Here is a 26,686-nt window from a genome sequence, read left to right on the forward strand (position 1 = left end):
GTGGAGACCTCCTCTACAACACCACACTGTCCGCTAAGCAGCAGAGGTGTAAAACAAAAATTGGCACGCCATACAGCGAGGTGAAAGGTCAAAAACTATCCCATTTCCAGACTAAAGTCAACTAAAGTGGACACTGGACAAAAATCCCTGCTATGTATCGACTAGTGTGACATACGCACATGTCCGGGGAGACCTCCTCTACAACACCACACTGTCCGCTAAGCAGCAGAGGTGTAAAACAAAAATTGGCACGCCATACAGCGAGGTGAAAAATAAAAAATGTCCCATTTCCAGACTAAAGTCAACTAAAGTGGACACTGGACAAAAATCCCTGCTATGTATCGACTAGTGTGACATACGCACATGTCTGGGGAGACCTCCTCTACAACACCACACTGTCCGCTAAGCAGCAGAGGTGTAAAACAAAAATTGGCACGCCATACAGCGAGGTGAAACATAAAAAAATGTCCCATTTCCAGACTAAAGTCAACTAAAGTGGACACTGGACAAAAATCCCTGCTATGTATCGACTAGTGTGACATACGCACATGTCCGTGGAGACCTCCTCTACAACACCACACTGTCCGCTAAGCAGCAGAGGTGTAAAACAAAAATTGGCACGCCATACAGCGAGGTGAAACATAAAAAAATTTCCCATTTCCAGACTAAAGTCAACTAAAGTGGACACTGGACAAAAATCCCTGCTATGTATCGACTAGTGTGACATACGCACATGTCCGTGGAGACCTCCTCTACAACACCACACTGTCCGCTAAGCAGCAGAGGTGTAAAAAATTAATTGGCACACCATACAGCGAGGTGAAAGGTAAAAAATATCCCATTTCCAGACTAAAGTCAACTAAAGTGGACACTGGACAAAAATCCCTGCTATGTATCGACTAGTGTGACATACGCACATGTCCGTGGAGACCTCCTCTACAACACCACACTGTCCGCTAAGCAGCAGAGGTGTAAAACAAAAATTGGCACGCCATACAGCGAGGTGAAAGGTCAAAAACTATCCCATTTCCTGACTAAAGTCAACTAAAGTGGACACTGGACAAAAATCCCTGCTATGTATCGACTAGTGTGACATACGCACATGTCCGTGGAGACCTCCTCTACAACACCACACTGTCCGCTAAGCTGTCTTCACGGACATGTGCGTATGTCACACTAGTCGATACATAGCAGGGATATTTGTCCAGTGTCCACTTTAGTTGACTTTAGTCTGGAAATGGGACATTTTTATGTTTCACCTCGCTGTATGGCGTGCCAATTTTTGTTTTACACCTCTGCTGCTTAGCGGACAGTGTGGTGTTGTAGAGGAGGTCTCCCCGGACATGTGCATATGTCACACTAGTCGATACATAGCAGGGATTTTTGTCCAGTGTCCACTTTAGTTGACTTTAGTCTGGAAATGGGACATTTTTTTATGTTTCACCTCGCTGTATGGCGTGCCAATTTTTGTTTTACACCTCTGCTGCTTAGCGGACAGTGTGGTGTTGTAGAGGAGGTCTCCACGGACATGTGCGTATGTCACACTAGTCGATACATAGCAGGGATTTTTGTCCACTGTCCACTTTAGTTGACTTTAGTCTGGAAATGGGATGTTTTTTGACCTTTCACCTCGCTGCATGGTGTGCCAATTAATTTTTTACACCTCTGCTGCTTAGCGGACAGTGTGGTGTTGTAGAGGAGGTCTCCCCGGACATGTGCGTATGTCACACTAGTCGATACATAGCAGGGATTTTTGTCCAGTGTCCACTTTAGTTGACTTTAGTCTGGAAATGGGACATCTTTTTATGTTTCACCTCGCTGTATGGCGTGCCAATTTTTGTTTTACACCTCTGCTGCTTAGCGGACAGTGTGGTGTTGTAGAGGAGGTCTCCACGGACATGTGCGTATGTCACACTAGTCGATACATAGCAGGGATTTTTGTCCAGTGTCCACTTTAGTTGACTTTAGTCTGGAAATGGGATGTTTTTTGACCTTTCACCTCGCTGTATGGTGTGCCAATTAATTTTTTACACCTCTGCTGCTTAGCGGACAGTGTGGTGTTGTAGAGGAGGTCTCCACGGACATGTGCGTATGTCATACTAGTCGATACATAGCAGGGATTTTTGTCCAGTGTCCACTTTAGTTGACTTTAGTCTGGAAATGGGATGTTTTTTGACCTTTCACCTCGCTGTATGGTGTGCCAATAAATTTGTTACACCTCTGCTGCTTAGCGGACAGTGTGGTGTTGTAGAGGAGGTCTCCCCGGACATGTGCGTATGTCACACTAGTCGATACATAGCAGGGATTTTTGTCCAGTGTCCACTTTAGTTGACTTTAGTCTGGAAATGGGACATTTTTTTATGTTTCACCTCGCTGTATGGCGTGCCAATTTTTGTTTTACACCTCTGCTGCTTAGCGGACAGTGTGGTGTTGTAGAGGAGGTCTCCCCGGACATGTGCATATGTCACACTAGTCGATACATAGCAGGGATTTTTGTCCAGTGTCCACTTTAGTTGACTTTAGTCTGGAAATGGGACATCTTTTTATGTTTCACCTCGCTGTATGGCGTGCCAATTTTTGTTTTACACCTCTGCTGCTTAGCGGACAGTGTGGTGTTGTAGAGGAGGTCTCCCCGGACATGTGCATATGTCACACTAGTCGATACATAGCAGGGATTTTTGTCCAGTGTCCACTTTAGTTGACTTTAGTCTGGAAATGGGACATTTTTTTATGTTTCACCTCGCTGTATGGCGTGCCAATTTTTGTTTTACACCTCTGCTGCTTAGCGGACAGTGTGGTGTTGTAGAGGAGGTCTCCACGGACATGTGCGTATGTCACACTAGTCGATACATAGCAGGGATTTTTGTCCAGTGTCCACTTTAGTTGACTTTAGTCTGGAAATGGGACATCTTTTTATGTTTCACCTCGCTGTATGGCGTGCCAATTTTTGTTTTACACCTCTGCTGCTTAGTGGACAGTGTGGTGTTGTAGAGGAGGTCTCCACGGACATGTGCGTATGTCACACTAGTCGATACATAGCAGGGATTTTTGTCCAGTGTCCACTTTAGTTGACTTTAGTCTGGAAATGGGATGTTTTTTGACCTTTCACCTCGCTGTATGGTGTGCCAATTAATTTTTTACACCTCTGCTGCTTAGCGGACAGTGTGGTGTTGTAGAGGAGGTCTCCCCGGACATGTGCGTATGTCACACTAGTCGATACATAGCAGGGATTTTTGTCCAGTGTCCACTTTAGTTGACTTTAGTCTGGAAATGGGACATCTTTTTATGTTTCACCTCGCTGTATGGCGTGCCAATTTTTGTTTTACACCTCTGCTGCTTAGCGGACAGTGTGGTGTTGTAGAGGAGGTCTCCACGGACATGTGCGTATGTCACACTAGTCGATACATAGCAGGGATTTTTGTCCAGTGTCCACTTTATAAAGTCCATGCACTCCAGTGAATAGCATTTATCCATTTAGATAACTTTTTTACGTTATTTAATTACTTATTTTTACACAGAAACATAATGTGTGTCTTATAGCATCATATAGCATCATTTAAATGCTTCATTTGTAGTTTTAATGTGCAAATTAAACTTTTTTTCAATACTCTAGAGGGTACTCTTATTTTGAAGAGATCGTCCACCGGAAAACTTATATTTGCTCACTAGATTTGCCAAAAGAACAGTGCTATTCGACCGTTATCTCTTAATCCGCTGGAGGAGAGAGATAAGTGTTAATGTACTAACAGTAACACAGCTCTGTTTACGTTTATTTTATTGTTTTTATCTTGATTGTTTTGTTCCACTGTTGCTTTGTCAATGTACATGTATGTTTACTCATGCCAATAAAGCTCATTTGAATTGAATTGAATTGACTACAGCCATTCCAGACACCTTTAAAAGAATGACCATAGATAATTTGATAAGTTATTAGGCTGCTACAGCAGTTAAGACGGCGGGGGATATCTATGGATACATATGGTTCATGGTGGTTATGCCTTGACTTGAGTCACTTGACCCAGTAACAAGTTGTTGACCCCATCAGTAAAGTGGCAAGAAGAAAAGAACATATTTTGTCCAAATTGCGACTTTCTTGCAAAAAACAAACACAAACGGATGCCTGGTCTTTTCGACAGACACTCGCGCGAATCGCGATAGATTCTATTATGGCGCCATCTGGTGGTTTCAATCATCAGAGAGAACCTGCTGTATTCTATATAATATGGGAGATGGTAGCCTACCAGGATGGACATATCCTGGTATTTCTTTGAAGATGTTGTTTTTGTGTTTGTGCTGCCATTTGGGTGTATGAAAAAAATGTATGTTTATAATTGCTTTGAGAACTATGTTTAAAGAAAAATCAATAAACAATGTGTTTAAAAAAATATATATATCCATGGGAACTTGGGGGAAAAGGATGATCCAGATAGTAGCTGGCTACGTTATAAACTATCTGAAGACTGCTGACACTGTATGTTGTTAATAGTAAGTAAGAATTGTTAGGCTAAATATCCTGTAAAGTTAAATGAAAACAAACAGTAGGCCTACACTGCTGGCACAGGTTCGTTACATTTTAAACAGTATATCCAAGGATGTCTGGTTAACCCGTCATATAATAGAATACTCTTTGATACACAGATCGAATGACAGAAAGTGCCCACTGCCGCAGTGACCGCATACATACTACATGTATGCAAAGAAACAGTTTGGTCAACACAAATTCTGTTTATGTGTGTGCGCGCGTCCGCGCGCGCGTCCACGTGCGCGCTTTTAGCCTGTGCGCGGATCCAGCCTCTGTCAAACCGCATCGTGACGAGTTGAACGAGCATCTTTACAGTACAGAGGAGGCTAATTATATAATATACATTTTACTTACAAACTTCATTTTGACATCTATCGACTTTCCCTTGCATCTGTGACAATGTTGGCGACAAAGAGCACTTGAAAAGTAGGTATACCTGGCTTTATTGTATTTGTATTTCTGGTTATTTTGTGTACATAACAATTAGCCTACTTCATAAGTGAGATTGACATATATAAACTAAGCATAATGGTCTTGGCCTATACAAATGTATACCGGTCCGTCATAGCAATATTAAACATGTATAGCCTATACTAGTCATTTTGCCTTTCCATTGCAACTAAAACAAACATTTGGGTCATCTTCCACAGGAGGGGAAAGTGAAAAAACAACAAACTTATGTTCCGATTTGGTCATAAAAAGGGCAGAGGGAAAGATGGAGGAAAAACCGGAAAACACAATTCAGGTAAGACTTCGAGATCATTGAAACTTTAACACAATTGCAGCAGTTTATGCACAATGATAATATCTGGTCCAAACCGTCCAATGTTTGTCATCTTTCCCTGAGACAGTCCCCTTTTATCCACTTTGTTTTGCGTTTCATATAGGCATGTTTTTGTCACTGATTGTAAAAATGTATAACCTATTAACCTATATGCAGATGTATTGGTTAGTCTACTTGTTAGTTACTACACTATTAGATAGACATGTAGGCCTACAGTTTGTACACAAATACTAAGAAATTCTTAGTATATCTTATGTCTGAACAACATGGTATCAAAATAACATTCTTAGTAAGTATGTTATTTTGATACCATGTTGTTCAGACATAAACTATAGGTTTTATAGGCATAAACCTGGCATCACTTAAAGGACCACTTCACCACTTTTCAACATCTCTTCATATAATTGGTCCTCACTAATGTTCATGATAAAACACCACCATTTTTTCCTACTCAGTCTGTGTCTCATAGGAGGGCTTTGGGCAGTTCACACCCGTCCACCAGTGACATCATCATTAGGCAGATTTTTTTTAAACAAGATTTGTTTTCAAATATATTTAGATTTGTATTATCGTGAGAACGATGGCTTCAACTTTTGCATTGCAACTTTTCAGGAAAAGAAAGCCTGCCGTTTCTATTAGCTTGGATTCACCATCGATGATGTCACTGGTGGACGGGTTTCTGAACTGCCCACAGCCTTTCTATGAGACACAGACTGAGTAGGAAAAAATGGTGGTATTTTATCATGAACATTAGTTAGGACCAATTATAGGAAGAGAAGTTGAAAAGTGGTGAAGTGGTCCTTTAAGTTTGTAGCACTAAATTGTTTTTCTTTGCACTATAGCTATAGACTTGACCCTTTACCCTGTCGTTTGTAGGTTCATGCCTTTTACTCTGATCTTGCACTTGTCAAGCTGATAAGAGCATGATCTGCCACATGACTAAATTGATTATATATATTATAATAATAGGCATAACAATAAGAAGATTCTGTAAGAAAAGTAACAAATCCTTTTATTATACGGTATGTCGTAGGCTATACTTATGTGATGATGACTTGTATTATTTGAAGATCTTCTCTTCTCTTCTCTTGGGTGATTTAAGTGGAACCATTTTAATTAGCCCAATTCATCAGTGTGCTCCTGTCCTCCTCTCTCTCTCTCTCTCTCTCTCTCTCTCTCTCTCTCTCTCTCTGCTCCTGTCCTCTCTCTCTCTCTCTCTCTCTCTCTCTCTCTCTCTCTCTCTCTCTCTCTCTCTCTCTCTCTCTCTCTCTCTCTCTCTCTCTGCTCCTGTCCTTCACACAGTGTGTCAGCCCTTCATGCATTTAAGTGTGTCAGGAGAAGTTAGAGTATAGCTTATAGGCAAACATTGTGACCTACAAAGAGCATACTGAATTATAAAACAAGAATTAAGGATCAGAGATGCTATAGCCCACCCCTCCCCATTTGTATTTTTGAGTGATGTAAACCACTCCTACAACTGGCTTTGTTAGTTTGTCTGTCTGTCTGTTCGTACCAAAAAATGAGCATGGTTGCTATGGTCACCCAGTTCACACGTGTGATTTCATTACGTCAGACATTACGTCAGACCACAGCTGATCAGTCTATATAAGACCTTACACCACTCAGTTCACACAGGTGTGATTTTTTGTTTGCTATACCACAAACTGTTTTGAAGGGTGGAGACCGTTTTTTTATTTTTTTTATATGTATATGTACACAGTAGACCTACATATCCTGATCTTATATGGACAACCATTGTCAATTTGGTTGTCAACTGTCAACAATTTTGTAATCTCTTCTGCAGAAAAGAAGAGAAGAGAAGACATTTTAAAGGGTAATTCAGACCACTATGAATATTCTCTGCAACATAAAACAGTTTTGATTGGCAGAGCAATGTGTGTACCCCATAGTGATGATTTGATTGGCTGAGCAATGTGTGTACCCCATAGTGATGATTTGATTGGCTGAGCAATGTGTGTACCCCATAGTGATGATTTGATTGGCTGAGCAATGTGTGTACCCCATAGTGATGATTTGATTGGCTGAGCAATGTGTGTACCCTATATAGTGATGATTTGATTGGCTGAGCAATGTGTGTACCCCATAGTGATGATTTGATTGGCTGAGCAATGTGTGTACCCTATAGTGATGATTTGATTGGTTGAGCAATGTGTGTACCCCATAGCGATGATTTGATTGGCAGAGCAATGTGTGTACCCCATAGTGATGATTTGATTGGCTGAGCAATGTGTGTACCCCATAGTGATGATTTGATTGGCTGAGCAATGTGTGTACCCCATAGCGATGATTTGATTGGTTGAGCACGGAATGTGATCAAACGTAAAACCCAGTCCAACATCATGTTTATTATGGTGTTTATTATGTTTATTACTTGCGCAAGCAGAGCGTGCAAGTCATGTTTTCGGTGCGATGTTTGGGGCCAGCACACGTTATGACGTCATATACTGGCCCCAAGCTGACCGCGCAGGTGTGTTTTTGTCATGCTACGAAGGCTAAGCATATGTCCCATGACGTGATGAAGATATGTACAAATGTCCCTTAGAATGCACGTGATATGATGTCATACGGACATATGGAAGCTGTTTTCCGTGAAACGTGATTTAGATTATGTACCAATGCTAGTCTATAATTGGTTGACGATGATGATACGTTTCAGTGTCAATTGACCCAGCCGATTACATTATACCACCAACCACTCAGAAAAGTAAATATACATACATATAAACATGTACACATATATGGACACATGAGCATAATGACGTGTTAAATATATGTACCAGTGCCAGGGTATAGTTGACGGTGACGTAACGATGACGTGTTCCAGTGTGACGTCAAACAAGCTTATAAGTAATTACCATCATCATTTTTCAACACTAGTGCGTGCTCTGCTTGCGTACTAAGTAGGCCATTTATGCAAGTAGGCACTCGACAGAGTGCAGTTCTAGTTATGTTTATTATGCCCTCAACTTCATTAAAACAGGATTTGGGTGAAGTTCCCCTTTAAAACATAGAAGGAACATGCTGCTTATTAATATTTCATAATGTGCTGCTCTTGTTGGCAAAAGCAGAGAGAACGGGAGATAAATGTGTCAGGCTCATTAAAATTGTAAGTTTAAAGTACATGACCATGGCTATGGACCTTTGAATAATAGAGATGTAACAGGACAAACTTTGAGACGTTGTACTGGTGCCCCAGGCACACTCTACTCTGTGTGCTAATTCTCCAAAACAATCAGTCATCTCAAGACTTATTAAATATGCTAATATGATTGCCAATGTAATCAGTGACCAGGTTTCTATAATCATAGATCAGCGTGTTGTCCTTATGAAGATTTAACCCCACATTATAACTCAAGACCAGTGGCGTGGACAGATAGACACTAGGGGGTGCTAGAGCACCCCCTGCCCTTTTGGCAATGTGCCCTTTTGAGAAAAAAAAAAAAAAAATAGCAGACCTACACGTTCATAGCGCGCCACTCGGTGGCGCGCTATGAGCTTGTAGATCTGCTATTTTTCAATAGCTAAAGCATAACATAATGCTAACACCAAAAGGGGTTCCCGCCCAAAATAGATTAAGGCAACCGGCCGGTTCCACGCGCTGCACAAGGTGCCCTTTTTTAAACTTGAGCACCTGCCCCTCTAAATGTCTGTGCACGCCACTGCTCAAGACAGATTTACTATTTGTATAAAATATTTACAACAGTGTACATATACCATTCTCTCTCTCTCTCTCTCTCTCTCTCTCTCTCTCTCTCTCTCTCTCTCTCTCTCTCTCTCTCTCTCTCTCATAATAGGTCATCATGGTACCTTGCAGAGTGGCAGTGGCAGGGTTGTTACACACCTCCAGGATGTAGGCAGTGGCAGTAGTGGCAGAAGGACTAGACTGACCAAGCGTGTGTCCATATCCTTGCCTTCCTCCCCTCAGCTTCCTCACCAGTCTTACATTGTACCCTCGCACTCCTGTGCCAAGTCCCCAGGTATGTTTGATGTGCGCTTTCAAAGATAGTTGATACTGTATATAGAAGATAAAGAAATGCATGTATCTTATGCATTGCATGCATTTATCATCTATATGAATAAGATGGTGAATTTTCAGGGACTTCTTGAAAGTGTGTTCGAGAGGAGATTGTGTGCACATCTATAGTACCTGTATTAAGGCCAGGCAAAGGACATCAAGGCAAGAATAAAATAGAAGGTTAAAACATCTGCACACTGATTTAATGCTCCCAAACTATTTATTAATGGCGCAATGTTTCGATCTTATAGCAGATCTTCATCAGGCAAATACTATGGGGCCATCAATATAATAGTGTACAGTACATATATACACCCCAAGTACATATGACAGATTCTTTGACCGAATTTTTAATCAGTCAATCATATTTAAAAAAAACTGTGTGCGAACACTAGGGGGCAATATGCAGCAATGAGTAAGCATATGGCCATTCAAACCAGCTCAATGTTTCAAACTAGTATGTATTCTAAAGCTTCTATATGTATGTATGTACAGCATAACAATATATGTCCCATTATAGTGACCCTATTGAAATCTCACACCTCTGAAATTATCAATTATTTTATGTATTTGTTTTGACGGATTAAAACATCAAACTGCCACTTGGATTGTAGATGCATGCGAACGCCATCTGTATTTGTATTTTGAATTACGCAAGGCAGCTTTCACAGTGTGATTGAGGTGTGGTCCAGTTAAATCGGCATATTTCAGTATTCTGAGCATGTAATGATCTCCTGAATGACCTGAATCATGATAACAGAGATGATGCCCTATTTGTCCTCAGATGCCTCACAAACACAATCCATAGATTAAATAAAATACAAGCACTGACCCACGCCGACGCATCCCTGTCTCTCCCTGCAGACGGACACATTAACTTTAGAGATACACACACACTGTGGATTGAACTGTGTGGCTTCTGCACGCGTGCATCAAATTCAGGGCACACGCTTTACTCCTGGGACACAATTCAAATTCTGCACCGCAGATCTCATCTGGGCAGGCTTAATCTCTCTCTCTCTCTCTCTCTCTCTCTCTCTCTCTCTCTCTCTCTCTCTCTCTCTCTCTCGCCCTCTCTCTCTTTCATATTCCTCCCTATCTCCACCCTCAATCCCTCCCTCCTACCACCTCTCTCGCTCTCCCCTCTTCTTTTGCGCTGACTACAGGACTGATAAGGAAGCTGGAGCATGTGGACACCTCTTCTTACCCCAGAAAAGCTCTTGTTTTTGCCTCGTGTCGTGGCAAGGCAGCCCACAGAGGTGAGAGAAGGACTGCGTGGATGATTGCTTATCTTCATATCTGTTTTACAGGGACTTATCAGAGGCTTAATGTTTGAGACAAGAAGAGGGAGGACATGAGAGGCAAGAGGAAGCGAGAGAGAGAGAGAGAGAGAGAGAGAGAGAGAGAGAGAGTGTGTGTGGGGGTGGGGGGGGGGGGGGGGGGGGGGGTGTTGGGGGGGTTTCAAAGCTTTGCGTTTAGTTTCCCATATTGAAATATAATCGTGTGTGTGTGTGTGTGTGTGTGTGTGTGTGTGTGTGTGTGTGTGTGTGCGCGCTCGCACGCGTGCGACTGCGCGTGTGCGACTGTGTGCATGTGTGTGTGTGTGTGTGTGTGTGTGTGTGTGTGTGTGTGTTTAAGTTTTTAATTGTTTTAGTTGTATATTAGTGATGGTGATTTAAATGCCCTATCCCATGCAGCCTTCTATGTACTGTATGTTGGGACCAGAGGGCTGCCTTGAAGGCTGTACAGTTTGTATGAAGCATCTTCCATTCTAGTTGCCAGGCACCTCTCAGCTTCCTGTTTCCAATGGCAACTACTAGGTGGTTTGATGGATAGCACTGGACATTCAGTTTATCATCTGCCTTCATATTACTCCAGATTGGGTCTTACTGCTCTGCTGACTGAATGCCAAAGTTTGCTCTTTCTTTCCCCTCCGCCCCCCCCCCCCCCCTTCCCCTCCCTCTCATTTACTGAACAGAATCAAGTTTATATATTTTTTAAAAAGTGTTTTGTAAAAATCAGCTACATGGTGGCATTATAACAGGCTTCTGGGAAATTTGGGGCAGAGGTTTGGAATTGGTATCCAGGGAGTGTGTGCAGTTTCGTAGCAACCAGGCTAATGGTGCCGGAGATTAGCTGGTAACAGATGGAAGGACACGCGGACGGACAGACGGACGGACAGGGGCAAAAACATATTCTCTGCTATATGCAATAGCCTGGCGGAGACAAAGAGAGACTGAGGAACACAAGAGGTCTTAAAAACCCAGAGAGACTAGCCGAGGCGTGAGCTGCTCTTCATCATACTCCACCTTGACGTACACAGCATAGGAATGAGACACAAGAATCATTGAGTTATTATTGTGTACGAATGGAACACAGAATGAGCGCCATCAATTCATGTCTCTTCAGGGAGGTGGGCGTGGACCATGGAGGAGTCGGGGGTTAGAGGTCATGGCATCAGGGAGCTTTAAACAGTGATAGATGAATGCACCACATGGTCTGTGTCAGGACCTGTCTCACTGCACAGCTGGACCTGTCTCACTGCAGGGCTGAGGTGGAAGCAAGACAGTCAAATGGCAAACTCATTGAGATTCACAGTCACGTCTCTCGACTGAGCGTGCCGGGCAGGTTGCACGCATACACACAAACAAACTGAAAAAGACTCTGCCTTTGCATTACTAATCAGGGCAGCTGGAGCTACACTGACTTGTGGATATATATACATTACATAGAATACATACCATATATTGGCTTTGATGCAGGATGGGAGACTTGGGGGAGTTATCTTCTTGTTTCATCTTTATCTTTAGGGGTAGGTGGGGGTATTAGAAGCTGAGTTTGCTGATTTAATCTGACCTACCATGTTTCCATCTGCACATGTATCCATCCATCTTGCGTTCCAGACCTCCACGTGGAGCCCAATCAGGGCTCCTCCATTTGTACCCAGGAACTGATGACCAGACTGTGCGTCTTACTGGGAGAAGAAGCCCCCGGCACAGAAAGCTCTCTTATGGAGGACCAGAGGGAAAAGAAGGTACAGTCTCTGTGGACTTTGTTGCACTAGTCCACATTGCCTTGAAGCTATTGCCTTTTGTTTAGTTTTTAAGTATCCCATTATCAGATGCCTTCTTATTCAAAGTCTGAAACTTGATTTGAAACTCTATGCCTTTGGGTGAAGCAGGATGTACAATAGAAGCTGTATCTGTTTATTATGCGGTTAATCAAAAACCCTGCAGCACAAGAAGATGAAAATATCTGACAGTCAACCACATTGATTATATTGCTAGCTGTACTACTGCATCGCTCCGATCCTACAGTCGATATCTTTTTAACCCCTGCACCGCTGGGTATCAGACAGCTGTTGTAGGGGTGCATACTTAGTTTAGACTAGTCATTGGTTAGACATGGGTTAAGGTTAGGTTTAGGTGTGCTGCCCCGTGGGAGGTTAGGGTTAGGGTGAGGGTTTGAGATAGGTTGTAGTTGTAGGACTAATGACTGGTCTAACCAATGACTAGTATAAACCAAAAACTGTCTAAACTAAGTACTGCACCCCTGTTGTACATACTTATAAATCTCTTCATGTCTGTGTCGTTGCATTGCTCAGCCATGGCCCACTTTCACAGCCTCATTCTACCACCTGAGCTCCAGATTCAGTCAGCTACACAGAGATAGCAGCACGCCTCATATGAGGAATGTGGGTTGTCCTGGCTAAGATAAATTACGGTGTGGTATAAAGGGAATAACGCTGAGCTACTTCCCTGCCATGTCTCCTTTCCTTGCAGCCTCTGCAGGATAGCAGAAATGGCGGGGTGGTCAGGATGAGTTGACCAGAATACAGTACATAAATGGCACAATCAGAGCACACATTGCTTTTTCTAAATAGAGATGTATTCTTTATTCATATTTTATTTGTGGGTTATTATTATTTGTAATAAATTAGCAGATTTGCTATGTAGGGCATGGGAGAAAAAGGCAGAATGTTCTGTTTTATTGAAACAGAGTTTAAAAAACAGAGTTTTTATTTTATTGTATTGTGTAACTATGCAATGTTGATGGAGTGATTTATATGGATGGATGGATGGATGCATGGATTTTATTTTGTCATTGAACACTGTTTACACACATGTACAACGAAATTGATCTGTTGGCATCACTCCAATGCAGTACAATTTACAAAAGTAATCATAATGTGTTAGTAGCACCCAGTAGGTACCAATAATAAAAAGAAGTAAGAAATAAACAGTGTATGTACAGTCAGTGAAGAGTTCATGTTTTTGAGCGGGGGGGGGGGGGGACTATATATAGAGACTCTCTATATATATGTTGTGTCCTATAAGTCCATGTGCGTTGGGCACCTCTGGTGCATGACACAATAATAAAGCATCCATCTATCTATCTATCTATCTATCTATCTATCTATCTATCTATCTATCTATCTATCTATCTATCTATCTATCTATCTATCTATCTATCTATCTATCTATCTATCTGTATGGTTATTTAAAAAAATGTCTTCACTTCATACTGTTATTACCGTATTGTGCCGAATATAATGTCAAATGGTCAAGTCCCCGATTATAATACGACCCCATTGTTTGGGGTGCATACTTAGTTTAGACTAGTCATTGGTTAGACATGGGTTAAGGTTAGGTTTAGGTGTGCTGCCCCGTGGGAGGTTAGGTTTAGGGTGAGGGTTTGAGATAGGTTGTAGTTGTTTTTGAAAAAAAAACCTTATATTCAGGCCAATAGGAAGGAAATGGGTTTTACATTTTTTAATGCAGAGTTTGCCCAAGGCAATGAGCCCTGTTATCTCTATTAATAATATGTTTGCCCAAGGCGATGTTATCTCTATTTGGGGCTAAAAAGAGATACGTATCAAACTAAAGGTACATCTCTCCTTTCTCCAAGCTGCTGTAAATTAAAGTTAAGGTGTTTTATTTGGGTGTGGATTTAGCAATGTTTCCCATTGAGAGAAGTTACCCTCTGCTATACTACTTTATGATACTTTTGTGTAACTTTTCTCTTTATTTTTTGAGGGGCGCTATAGCCCCTCCTATGCCCAGCAAACATTGGCTTGTGATTGGCCGATCACCCCATAGCGATGATTTGATTGGCTAAGCAAAGTACATGTTGAAGATAAAAGGGAGGGCAGAAAGGGGCAGACGTTAAAGTGAGGACGCAAATTGTGATTGGCCAGAATGAGATGATGTCATGATGATTAGAGCGCCTCTCACTTCTCACGGGTGTGATTCTTTCCTTTAATTTGTACCCTTTTGATCTCTTGATATCTTTTTAGATGAAAGGCACAGGTACAGGCATACGAAAACAAATGCACATAAAACATAATTCAAATTCTTTGCCAACTACAATCAGTGGCTTGCCCCTTGCCTCATTTTTTTAAATCCTACCCCCAAACCCCAGCACCAACCACTGTTGACAAAAAAAAGAGAAAAATATAGTAATGATAACAATTAAATACAACATAAAGCTCGATTTTCTTTTTTAAATTAACAACAAATTGTAATTAATAAATACAAAATAATCCCTCCCAACCCACCCCGCCATAGGCCTGAAAAGAAAAAGAAATGAGCAAAGATTTCAACAGACCAAAAAGAAAAAAGGGGGTTATACAGATATAATTAGTTATACATGTCATGCTAGTTATATAGTAGAGGTCCTAAATTGATAGAGAATATGGTTCCAGGCAGCTGTCTATTGTTTGATAGTTTGCACCATTTAATCTAGCTGTAGAAAGCTCCATTGTTACAACATCAGTTAATAACTGTTTTGATCTCTCCCTGTGCAGTGTGACGCCTCGGCCCAGGGAGGGAGTCCCAGCTCCACTCTGACCCGCAGTACTACGTCTCCCTGTTCAGAGAGCCCAGATGCAACGCTGAGCCTTGGTACTGGTACTGGAGAGCCACCAGTGCACCACCCTCCGCCTCGGTCCTTGCCCACTGCTGGTTCCAGCATAAGCCCCTGCACTAACTTCTCCAGCCCTGTGTCCAACCTGGTCCCCTGCTCCAGCCCTGGACGCGTCTCTGAAAACAGCCCCGGGCCAGTTCAAAGTCCCTCTTCCACTCTGGAGAGTATGGACAGTGGGATTATAGGTGAGAGTTGTGATGTCTGTTAGATTATTTGGGTTAGCCACAGTTTGGGTCAGCTAATAGGAAAAAAGTGTGAGGCACTTCTTTATACCTACCGTTAAACCCAGGTTATGGTTGAGAGTTGTTGTGTTAGATGTAGGTTCTTGTCAGGTCTGGCCTACCCTATAGCTATAGCTCTTAAATGTTGTGTCCCTGTACCACTTCAGCCTCAAGGCTTCTGCTCCCTCCTGTCAGAACTGGGACACTGCTGTCTTTGTTGCTTGTGGGTCTGATTCTCCTAAAATAGGACATATTCGCTTCCTAAATGGCGTTTGTATTTATAGTTAAATACAAAAGGGTGAAGGGCACATGCAGTGCAGTGCAACCCTGTGGTTGTGATACTGTAGGTTCAGTTCAAAATCTAAAGTGCAGTGGAGAATTCCTTCCTTGTTGATTGAATTGCATGCCCTTCAGAATGTCATTTCCACTGCCCTTTACAGATAAAGCCTATTTATGGAGCATTTATAAAGGAAAGGGAGTAACAGGTGCCAGGGGAGGTAAAATTTATTTTACTGCTACACACAGCAGATGGCTGCTCAGATGGCTCAGATGAGATGTACCTGGGAAGCTGTTAGTGTCTTGGACACATTGACGTATAGAATGTGCGAGCTGATGGTCAAAACCAGTGACCTTCATATTCCCAGGCAACCTCTATACCTACTTAGCTATGGCCGCCTCGTGGCCTGTAGCCAACAACTCATACTGTATACTCTTTTTAAGGTGTGTATATTTTTCATTTCTCTTGACGCCACACCACTAATCACTCTCTCTGCATGTGAATCAGCAACCATCACCAGCTCTTCTGAGAATGAGGAGCGCAGCTGTTCCAGTGGGGATCTGACTAAAGATGGTAGAAGAGTAAGCAGCAGCAGTGGAGTTGGTGGGAGTGCAAATGAGGATCCCCCTCCCAGACCTGGCAGGGACAATCCACCTGTCCCGGTAGATGTCCCAGCAGACGAGGCCTTACCCAATCCAGACATCATCATGCAACCCAGGACTCCACCCCCACCGAAGAGGCCCCTCCCACAACGGAACACGCACAGCACCTCTTCCCTCGTGATGCCCCGTCCTAACTCCGTGGCAGGTGCAGTAGGTTCACCTTTCGTACGGGCACTGTATACATTTGTGAGATCATTTGCCTCACTATGTTGTAATGGAGATAATGGATATTACTTCTAATAATTTGGGCAACATAGTATTATTAATAATATCGAAGCATGTGGTTTTTTGGATGGGACAAAGGTTGGGAAAAGTCCCACCTCTGGCCACTTATATCAACAGTTGCTGAAAATATGGCTTGCTTTACATCGTGGGCACCCTTTCAGGCACATGATTAATGGGGGTGCATACCAGGGACGTGGTGGGCCCATAATTCAGCCCGGGAAGTGGAGTTGCGGAGGCCCTCTAGGTGCGCGGCCGAAGGCCGCGTGCCGGCGAATTGTTGGCGCGCGGCCAAAGGCCACAAAGCAACATGATTATATAGGCTGTTACCTTGTTAAAAGATAATTGTGTATCTTCGAAATTAAATCAAAAAACGGCTGGCCCAGACCGGCCTGGACTGGACCGGCCGTTTCCCAATGGCCAGCACGTCTCTGGTGCATACTTAATTTAGTTTGTACTAGTCATTAGTTATTATCTATCTATCTATCTATCTATCTATCTATCTATCTATCTATCTATCTATCTATCTATCTAATCTATCTAATCTATCTATGTACGTACGTACGTGTGTAATCCATGTAACTCAAGAACCGTTCGCCCCACAGACTTCAAATTCGACCCACGCATTCCATCCCATCAAAGGGGGTGCAGTGCCCGCTGTCGAGCTGGTCGGACCCACGGTTGTCCAGAACCGCCCCAAAAATACCTCTGCCCGGGCTCTGGACATGGGGCCCCTGCCCAGGGTCCATATATGGAGCTGGCCTGTTCTGACATCACAACACTCCATATTTGGGCATGCCTGACACAGAACTACATGGAATATAGAGACACAGAGAGACACATACAGAAACCTCCATATATGGGCATAAAAGGACACAGACAGATGGGTGGAACGTGTACTCTGCATTTCCAGTTGTACAGAACCAGCACAAAAGCCTCATTTGGCATGCTTGACAAAGAACTCCATATATGGGAATAACAGGGACACATAAATAATAACTGGGTGGGGCAGGCATTTCCGGTTGTCCAGAACCAGCACAAAAGCCTCTTCCCGGGCTCTGGACCTGATCACCCCTATATACCATGTGGATCTGGCCTGTTCTGAAATCACAACATGGGCACCGCTCTAGTAATTTAAATAAATAACCTGGCAGGCTTTTAAATAGATAACATCTATTTACATTAATGTCACTTCTATGCTAACTATTAACTAATTAATTGAGAACTCAATAGTCAGGTAGGTTATTTTGAGCCAGCAATGTTCAGAATTTGCCAATCAGGATGGAATATGAAATATCGAATGGATCCGTCTTGATCACTTGACTATAGTTTGTAAATACATCAAAGATGTGATTATAATCCATCTATAATGGATAAACCCTTGGCCTGGAAGAGAGGTCATCAGGTGGTCCCAATCCTTCTTAGAGTGTTTCGACCCTGAACCACAACACTCCAGCTGGCGGGTCAGCAGTGATTGGCCAAATCACTGCCCCTCTCATCCAGGCTTCCAGCTATTGTTCTATCTCTTATGCCAGAGCCAACAGGAGGCTCCACCTGCCTTGTGTGTTCTTGGGGGATTGCAGGCACTTAGAGGTCTCTAGGACTGTGGTTTGCGTCCTCCTACGTCTCACCAGACTATAAGTCTGTGTGGTGTGCATGAATCCGTGCATGCATCCGTCCCCACATTTGGCCTCACTCTGGTGTTTTTGAGTAAAGGTGGGTTGTTTGAATCTTCTCTGCGTCTGAGTCACTGTCCTTGTTGTAGCCGTTGAATCGGTCCTAGCGAGTCTCTCTTCCTCCTCTCCTCTCGGGAGACTCTGGGGGTATCATTTGTACGATCTGTAACTTGCATGGTGCCCTCTTGTGAGTGCTGCAAGATAATGTGTAAGTTGCGGGAGTATATGGTTTTGCAAAAATCAGGCTCCTGGTAGCTCTATATTAGGGCAATGTTAAAAGGGTGGCATTTGTTCCTCAATATAGTGCGAATGTGCGTGTAAAGTTTCACCGCAATCGGACGCTGCGTTCATGATTTGTATCATTTTGTTCAAAACGGGTCACTTCTGCAAACTTTAGATGTTAATGTTAGCCAATCAGATGTGAAAAATCTGGGGGCAGAGGTTCTGCTCTGGCATCCAGGGAGTGTGTGCCATCAAGCCAACATTGCCGGAGATTAGCTGTACACAAACAGAATGAGACACACACACACACACACACACACACACACACACACACACACACACACACACACACACACACACACACACACACACACACACACACACACACACACACACACACACACACACACACACACAGACGGACAGCGTGTAAAACATAGTCTCTGCCTTACCTTTCGGCCTGCCGGAGACAATAAAGAAAACATATATATATTATGTTGGACCAGTGCTGGTCTGGATCTATACAATTGCCAGTGACCTGAATAGCCTAATCTTATCACCTGTTATTGCCTCCGCCAGGCCGAAGGTGTGGCCGAGACACCTGTTTTCGCCCCTGTCCGTCCGTCCGTCCGTCCGTCCGTCCAGCTAATGCTAATCAGCTAATCTCCAGCCTGATCAACGTGAAACTGAGCACACACACTCCCTGGAGGCCATAGCAGAACCTCTACAGAATCACAGTATGCTATGCTTATGCAGTGTGTAGTGTGTACTGTGTACTGTGTTCGGATGACAGCAGTGAACTTCTTCCTGCTCACATTCCCGCTCGTTCACACATTTTTGTTTTACAATTACTCCTACTGTACCAAACATCACACATCAATTACTCCTACTGTACCAAACATCACACATCAATTACTCCTACTGTACCAAACATCACACATCAATTACTCCTACTGTACCAAACATCACACATCAATTACTCCTACTGTACCAAACATCACACATCAATTACTCCTACTGTACCAAACATCACACATTACTGTACTCCTACTGTACCAAACATCACACATCAATTACTCCTACTGTACCAAACATCACACATCAATTACTCCTACTGTACCAAACATCACACATCAATTACTCCTACTGTACCAAACATCACACATCGGCAGTCGTGGAAAGGGACTCACATTTTTTACTTAACCCATTTAGACCTGGTGTAACCTTTACGTTGTTTGACCTGAAAGGCCGGCTGCACCCTCTGTGTCTCATATACTGTAGCAACATCATTTATTTTTTTAGTAAGAATTTGAAGGTTTCCGGAAACCTCAGGTTAGGTTTTATGAGGCTAAATGGGTTAAGTAAATGTATCATTACTTCAATGTACTCTGTTAGAGAAGTCACACTGAAGTTTATTGTACCTATGAGGGTGGATTCTGCCAGTGAGTGTTTTTTTTTTGTTTTTTTTGCAGAAATCTGCGAATGGCAAGAAACCACTCCATTCCCATTGAAAAGCAATGGCAGAATCCGCCCTCATAGGTGGAATAAAAGTGCAGTGTGACCGTGCCCTTACAAGTAAAAGTGTGTTATAAATTATGCACAAATGTCCCATTTCACACGTTTTCAAATGTATTAAAATCTTTTGAAAATAGAATATCTACAAGATCACAATGCGTTGCAAATTGTAGATGAGATATTTTCAAATGGCCGAAATGTTTATAGGGCTGACGTTTTGTAATAATAATCAAAATCTACAAAGTAACTTACTAGTAAATTATTGTAGTGGAGTAAAATGTACAATATTTGCCTGTCAGATGTAGTGAAGTAGAACTAAAAGTAATGAAAATCCTGCTGCTATTATTGTCTCCACCAGGCCGAAGGCATGGGGAGAGAGTATGTTTTGCACTCCGTCCGTGAGTACGTGTGTGTGTGTGTCCGTCCGTCCGTCCGTCCGTCCGTCCGTCCGTCCGTCCATCTGTTAACAGCTAATTTCCGGCACCGTTAACCCGGTCGATGCCACATTTTTCACACACACTCCCTAGATGCCAACGATGAACCTCTACCCCAAATTTTCCAGAACGGCCTGTTATAGCGCCACCAGGAGGCTGACTTTTGAAAAACAATTTTTTTGATATTACTACTCCAGATTCAACTAGAAAAAGTGCCCCTCCGGGCACAGGTCTCCACCAGGAGGATAGGACTGTGTGAGATGTTTGGCAAAATGTTTAGGAGTAATATAAACATGTTTGTTTATTTGTTTGTTTCTTTTGTTGAGGAAATGCAGAGCCAGATCACTCATAGCATCTCTGAGGATAGAATTCTGGATGAGCAGGACATGTGCAGCAACAAAACGGGCCACTCCTGAAAACTTTGGAAGGCAATGTTAGCCAATCAGTGTAGAATCTGAGAAATCCAACAGACTGTCTTGTTCACATGACTACAGAGATCATGTGTACCGATTTGCGTGAGATTTGGATGAAATCTGTGCGACTAACATAAGCAATGTGTTTTGCAGAAATCGGCCTCATGGTGGCGCTATAACCGGTAGATGTGGAGGGATGCAGAGACAATGTTTCCATGGCCTCTAGGGAGTGCGCATACATAAGTTGTATACAGATCGATGCAGTTATAGCTAAAAACAGGAATTGGCCTGTTATAGCGCCACCATGAGGCTGATTTGGAAAATAATGAGTGGCATGTCGTCCTCGGCCTAGTGGAAATGTGCGTGTATAATTTCACGGAAATTGCACACTGTGTTTGTGATTTGCGACATTTTGTTCGAAACGGACCAATCATGTGAGCTTTGGAAGCCAATCTTAGCCAATCAGGATGGAAGATGGGAAATGGTGCAGATCCGTGTTGATCACATGACTATGAAGATAGTGTATACCGAATTGTGTGATGTATGGATAAAATGTGTACGAGTAATGTACAGAAATGTGTTTTGCCTAAATCGGCCTCATGGTGGCGCTATAACAGGCCATTGAAGAATATTTGGGGCAGAGGTTCGTTGTTGGCATCCAGGGAGTGTGTGTGCAAAGTTTGGCATGGATCGGGCCAACGGTGCCGGAGATTAGCTGATAACGGACGGACGGAAGGACGGAAGGAAGGAAGGAAGGAAGGAAGGACGGACACACACACACACACACACACACACGGACGGAGTGCAAAACATACTCTCTCCCCATGCCTTCGGCCTGGTGGAGACAAATATCTGAACGTACCCGGGAGTGACTTCTAGTAAACGGAACCGGGACCAGCTGCGGGTCGGTTCGGACCTGCAGTATCTTCGGAGCTCGGGTAAGCCCGAAGACCTCTACTCTATAGCGTGTGCCAACGTGTACGTCACCAAGAGGGGGGCGGCGTCTAAAAAGCTAGGGACGGCCCTCTCGTGGGCATTAAATTCTAGCCCGCATCACTCAGAATGGAGTGACGGTGGTATGTTTTTGTAAATATTGAGCTCGTTCTTGGCGACAACATAGTGAACCAACACCAGGATGGATAGAAAGAACGTCGGGCCAAAATACATTACAAGGACAAGGAAAATGTTGTGAACAAACACGGCTGTGCTTAGATACTTTGTTGAACGTTATGTCTCTGCGCCCGTGCGCCGATCCAAGCCATTCTACGTCTTTTTGTAAACTTGTCAATCTGGGTTCCTTGATACTGTCTCCATGCTGGAAAGCTGAAAATCTAATTCCGTTTTCTGGCTCATTCCCTCGACGTGACCTGCTGTGGCACTTATTTACAGAGCAAGTCCGCACCATTGTGAGGTCAGTTTAAAAAAAGAACGTATACAAGCACACCCGATGGTCGCTCAATGTAAACAAACCAGACAAGCCAGCAAGTATGGCGGCCGCTACCACGTGACACATATGTTGACGCCCTCTCCAGGAGATTTTGTTACACCCTATATAGTCAAGGGATCAAGACAGATCTGTCAAATCTTTCATATTCCATCCTGATTGGCTAAGGTTGACTTCTACTAGCTGGCCTGACGGAGACCTGTACTCCGAGGAGCACATTTCTCTAGTTGTAGACTGCTTTACACAGTGGATGAATGACACAGTGGATGAATGACATTGACAATCCCTGATGGCTGATTGATTAACTGATTCAATTGATTGAGGTGGCAGTACTCTGGAAAAAAAAAACTTGATTGATTTTACTCCAAATGGACCCCTTGTGAGGGCCCCATAGGGTCCATTTGGTTCCATTATTTCGTACGCTCTGTGTGCGGGAACATTTTCCACGCTCCACATTTAGTTTCCAATGCAGAGGAGGCATAATTTGGGGCATCTTAAGCGAAGCCGAGGGGAACATCTCCGCATCGTGTTCTAGTGTTCTACTTCTCACTGAGGTCGGATGCACACAGTGAACACTACAGTTTCAATCTGGTGTCCCCATTTTGTCATAAGCCAAAACCGTATCTATATTTTCACAACACATTGTGATGCAATGTGTGATACCGTCGTACAAAGAAGTATAAAACCAAAATAAAAGTCATACAGTGTAACCTTTTCAATTAAACAAAAGCTATTTCCGATATAATCTTTTTCTTAGATATATGTTTCACAATAAACTATCCACATACATTTATTTTCTTCTCTAAACATGGTTAAAACATGTTTTTTAATTTACATGATTGTATTTATTTATTTAGTTCACTGTCTAGTTTTACAGTGAACTAGACCTGTGCCAGTTGGACAACGGCCTACTGAAGAACAATGCGAGTCAAGAACAAAATGCATGTTCGTCCCAGTTATGCTCTACGCACGCATTGTAGGCCTACGCGTTGTCAGAGTACCCATTGTACCTGTTTCTGATGACATGTAATCCTTGGGCACAGCAGGACCCTGCAGCATACATTTTTCAGCATTGCAGAATTCCTTCCATATAGACTGTATGTGCGTGCCATCATCATCATCATACCCAGAAGTTTTGCGGGAACGCCTACTGAGAGGCAAAAAACTACTTTCTGGCCTTGACAGCCCATGATACATCCAAACAGAAAAGTCCTATCTGATTGCATTAAATGACATTAAACAACGTTAAACTCGCTCGATTTGCTTTCACTTTATGCACGCACAGTCGCGCATACCCTAGACAAACGTCTAATGACTGTAATGACAATGGAGCTACAAGAGATGTGGCTAAAAACAGACTACTAAAATGAATGTCACGTGACTTTAAATGGTTAACTGCGTCCTCAAGTTGTCATCTTCAACCCCCTCCTGCTGTAGCCTTTTCCTTTCTCTTCAAAGCGGAAGAGGAGATCCCCCAAGGAGTTCTTCAACAGTAATGGCTGACAGTCATCACTGTCGCTTATAGGACAGTTGCTGCTTTCATCTGGATGAGGATCAGAATAGGGAAGAAACAAGGCTGTTATTATGGACTTCTTTTTAATGAGATGATGGCCTATACTACTGGGCCTATATAGCATGTACTGTATACTTCATCACTGTATAACATACACATTTGCAGCACATTTCGTGCCATCAGCCACTATACAGTATATTAAATATTGATGTTATAATGCATTAGGAGCTTTTAATGCTAAGCATGCACAATGATGTTGTGTGGCAATGGGAGAGATCTGAATATTGTGTGATGATTACTCTTAAACTCAGCATAGAAGGATTCTTAGGGATGGGGCTTGCTCATTTCTCCCAGCTGCAGCCATACTGTAATTGCTGCTTTAAAGCTTTTAGTCCAGTAACAGCTCTCAGAGTAGTACAGCTGCCTCGCATGCCCCCAGATTACTCCAGACTGAATTAAGCAGTGTAGTACGCCATGACCCTGCTGATGTGATGTCATCACACTGGCCGCCCGGGATGCTGGGATCTGTTTTCTGTTCGAGGGATTGTCTGCCAATATTATTTGAGAGAGAGATGACTGGAGTCTGTCTTGTTTATCCTACTCTGTGAGGATTAGAGGCTACAGTAATGCCATATACTGTACACTTTGTACAGGCAATGTTGATGGTTGATTTAAGCAATAAGCCACGAGAGGTCTCAGGTTATCGGGTATTTTACAATGGCTGGGAGGTGTAGGCAGGGTCTTCTACCCTCCCAGCTATTGTAAAATATCCGATAAGCTGGGGCCTCGAGTGGTTTATTGCTTTTCTAAAACGGTTAAAAACATATAGCAATATTAACCTAATAAAACTATTAAATTCACAAAAGTAGCTACACTTTGCACCACCAGAGCGAGACACATCACTTCCTTGTTTTGCTCGGCAAGTAGACTATGTGACGACGGGAGAATAGTCTTTACGGGGCTGCCTGGAGCCACACATTCACAGTCATATGAGCATGGGTTCGTAAGGCAATCAAGCGCTCCCCTTCCCCAGTACAGCTACAGAGATGCGTAATCAGCTGGGAATGATATAAAGTGATTGAAGGTGTGGGTTATCGATGAAATTTACAACGGTCACGTGACGGTAACCAGCCAATCAGAATCAAGTATCGGGACTAACCGTTTTAGAATATGTTATATGAATCACAGTATGCTATATGCCTATGCAGTGACAGTGTGTAGTGTGTAGTGTGTTCGTATGACTGCAGTGACAGTGTGTAGTGTGTAGTATGTTCGTATGACTGCAGTGACAGTGTGTAGTGTGTTCGTATGACTGCAGTGACAGTGTGTAGTGTAGTGTGTTCGTATGACTGCAGTGACAGTGTGTAGTGTGTAGTGTGTTCGTATGACTGCAGTGACAGTGTGTAGTGTAGTGTGTTCGTATGACTGCAGTGACAGTGTGTAGTGTGTAGTGTGTTCGTATGACTGCAGTGACAGTGTGTAGTGTGTAGTGTGTTCGTATGACTGCAGTGACAGTGTGTAGTGTAGTGTGTTCGTATGACTGCAGTGACAGTGTGTAGTGTGTAGTGTGTTCGGATGACTGCAGTGACAGTGTGTAGTGTGTAGTGTGTTCGGATGACTGCAGTGACAGTGTGTAGTGTGTAGTGTGTTCGTATGACTGCAGTGACAGTGTGTAGTGTGTAGTGTGTTCGTATGACTGCAGTGACAGTGTGTAGTGTGTAGTTTGTTCGGATGACTGCAGTGACAGTGTGTAGTGTGTACTGTGTTCGGATGACTGCAGTGACAGTGTGTAGTGTGTTCGTATGACTGCAGTGACAGTGTGTAGTGTGTAGTGTGTTCGTATGACTGCAGTGACAGTGTGTAGTGTAGTGTGTTCGGATGACTGCAGTGACAGTGTGTAGTGTGTAGTGTGTTCGTATGACTGCAGTGACAGTGTGTAGTGTGTTCGTATGACTGCAGTGACAGTGTGTAGTGTGTAGTGTGTTCGTATGACTGCAGTGACAGTGTGTAGTGTGTTCGGATGACTGCAGTGACAGTGTGTAGTGTGTAGTGTGTTCGGATGACTGCAGTGACAGTGTGTAGTGTGTTCGTATGACTGCAGTGACAGTGTGTAGTGTGTTCGTATGACTGCAGTGACAGTGTGTAGTGTGTTCGTATGACTGCAGTGACAGTGTGTAGTGTGTAGTGTGTTCGTATGACTGCAGTGACAGTGTGTAGTATGTTCGTATGACTGCAGTGACAGTGTGTAGTGTGTAGTGTGTTCGTATGACTGCAGTGACAGTGTGTAGTGTGTAGTGTGTTCGTATGACTGCAGTGACAGTGTGTAGTGTGTTCGTATGACTGCAGTGACAGTGTGTAGTGTGTAGTGTGTTCGTATGACTGCAGTGACAGTGTGTAGTGTCATAGTGTGTAGTGTGTTCGGATGACTGCAGTGACAGTGTGTAGTGTGTTCGGATGACTGCAGTGACAGTGTGTAGTGTGTAGTGTGTAGTGTGTAGTGTGTTCGGATGACTGCAGTGACAGTGTGTAGTGTGTTCGGATGACTGCAGTGACAGTGTGTAGTGTCATAGTGTGTAGTGTGTTCGGATGACTGCAGTGACAGTGTGTAGTGTGTTCGGATGACTGCAGTGACAGTGTGTAGTGTGTAGTGTGTAGTGTGTAGTGTGTTCGGATGACTGCAGTGACAGTGTGTAGTGTGTTCGGATGACTGCAGTGACAGTGTGTAGTGTGTTCGGATGACTGCAGTGACAGTGTGTAGTGTGTACTGTGTTTGGATGACTGCAGTGAACAATGAATGCTTCTGTGAGTCTTCCTACTCAC

The 26,686-nt window shown here is 43.2% G+C and overlaps 1 protein-coding gene across 1 annotated transcript in view; it reads left to right on the plus strand.

Moving 5' to 3' along the window:
• Positions 1 to 5,237: 5,237 nt before the first annotated feature.
• Positions 5,238 to 26,686, plus strand: part of LOC306919825 (protein TANC1-like) — a gene marked incomplete at its 5' end in the record, with an annotated part of 64,403 nt that continues 42,954 nt past the window's right edge. The window contains 6 exons of the mRNA XM_079496375.1: positions 5,238 to 5,267; positions 9,175 to 9,304; positions 10,509 to 10,601; positions 12,246 to 12,376; positions 15,149 to 15,452; positions 16,273 to 16,572. Coding sequence (XP_079352501.1) covers positions 5,238 to 5,267; positions 9,175 to 9,304; positions 10,509 to 10,601; positions 12,246 to 12,376; positions 15,149 to 15,452; positions 16,273 to 16,572 — 988 coding nt within the window. The remainder of the gene's footprint in view (positions 5,268 to 9,174; positions 9,305 to 10,508; positions 10,602 to 12,245; positions 12,377 to 15,148; positions 15,453 to 16,272; positions 16,573 to 26,686) is intronic.

The sequence above is a fragment of the Electrona antarctica genome (assembly GCF_951216825.1).
Source record: "Electrona antarctica genome assembly, chromosome: 3".
In the NCBI taxonomy this organism is placed as follows: domain Eukaryota; kingdom Metazoa; phylum Chordata; class Actinopteri; order Myctophiformes; family Myctophidae; genus Electrona; species Electrona antarctica.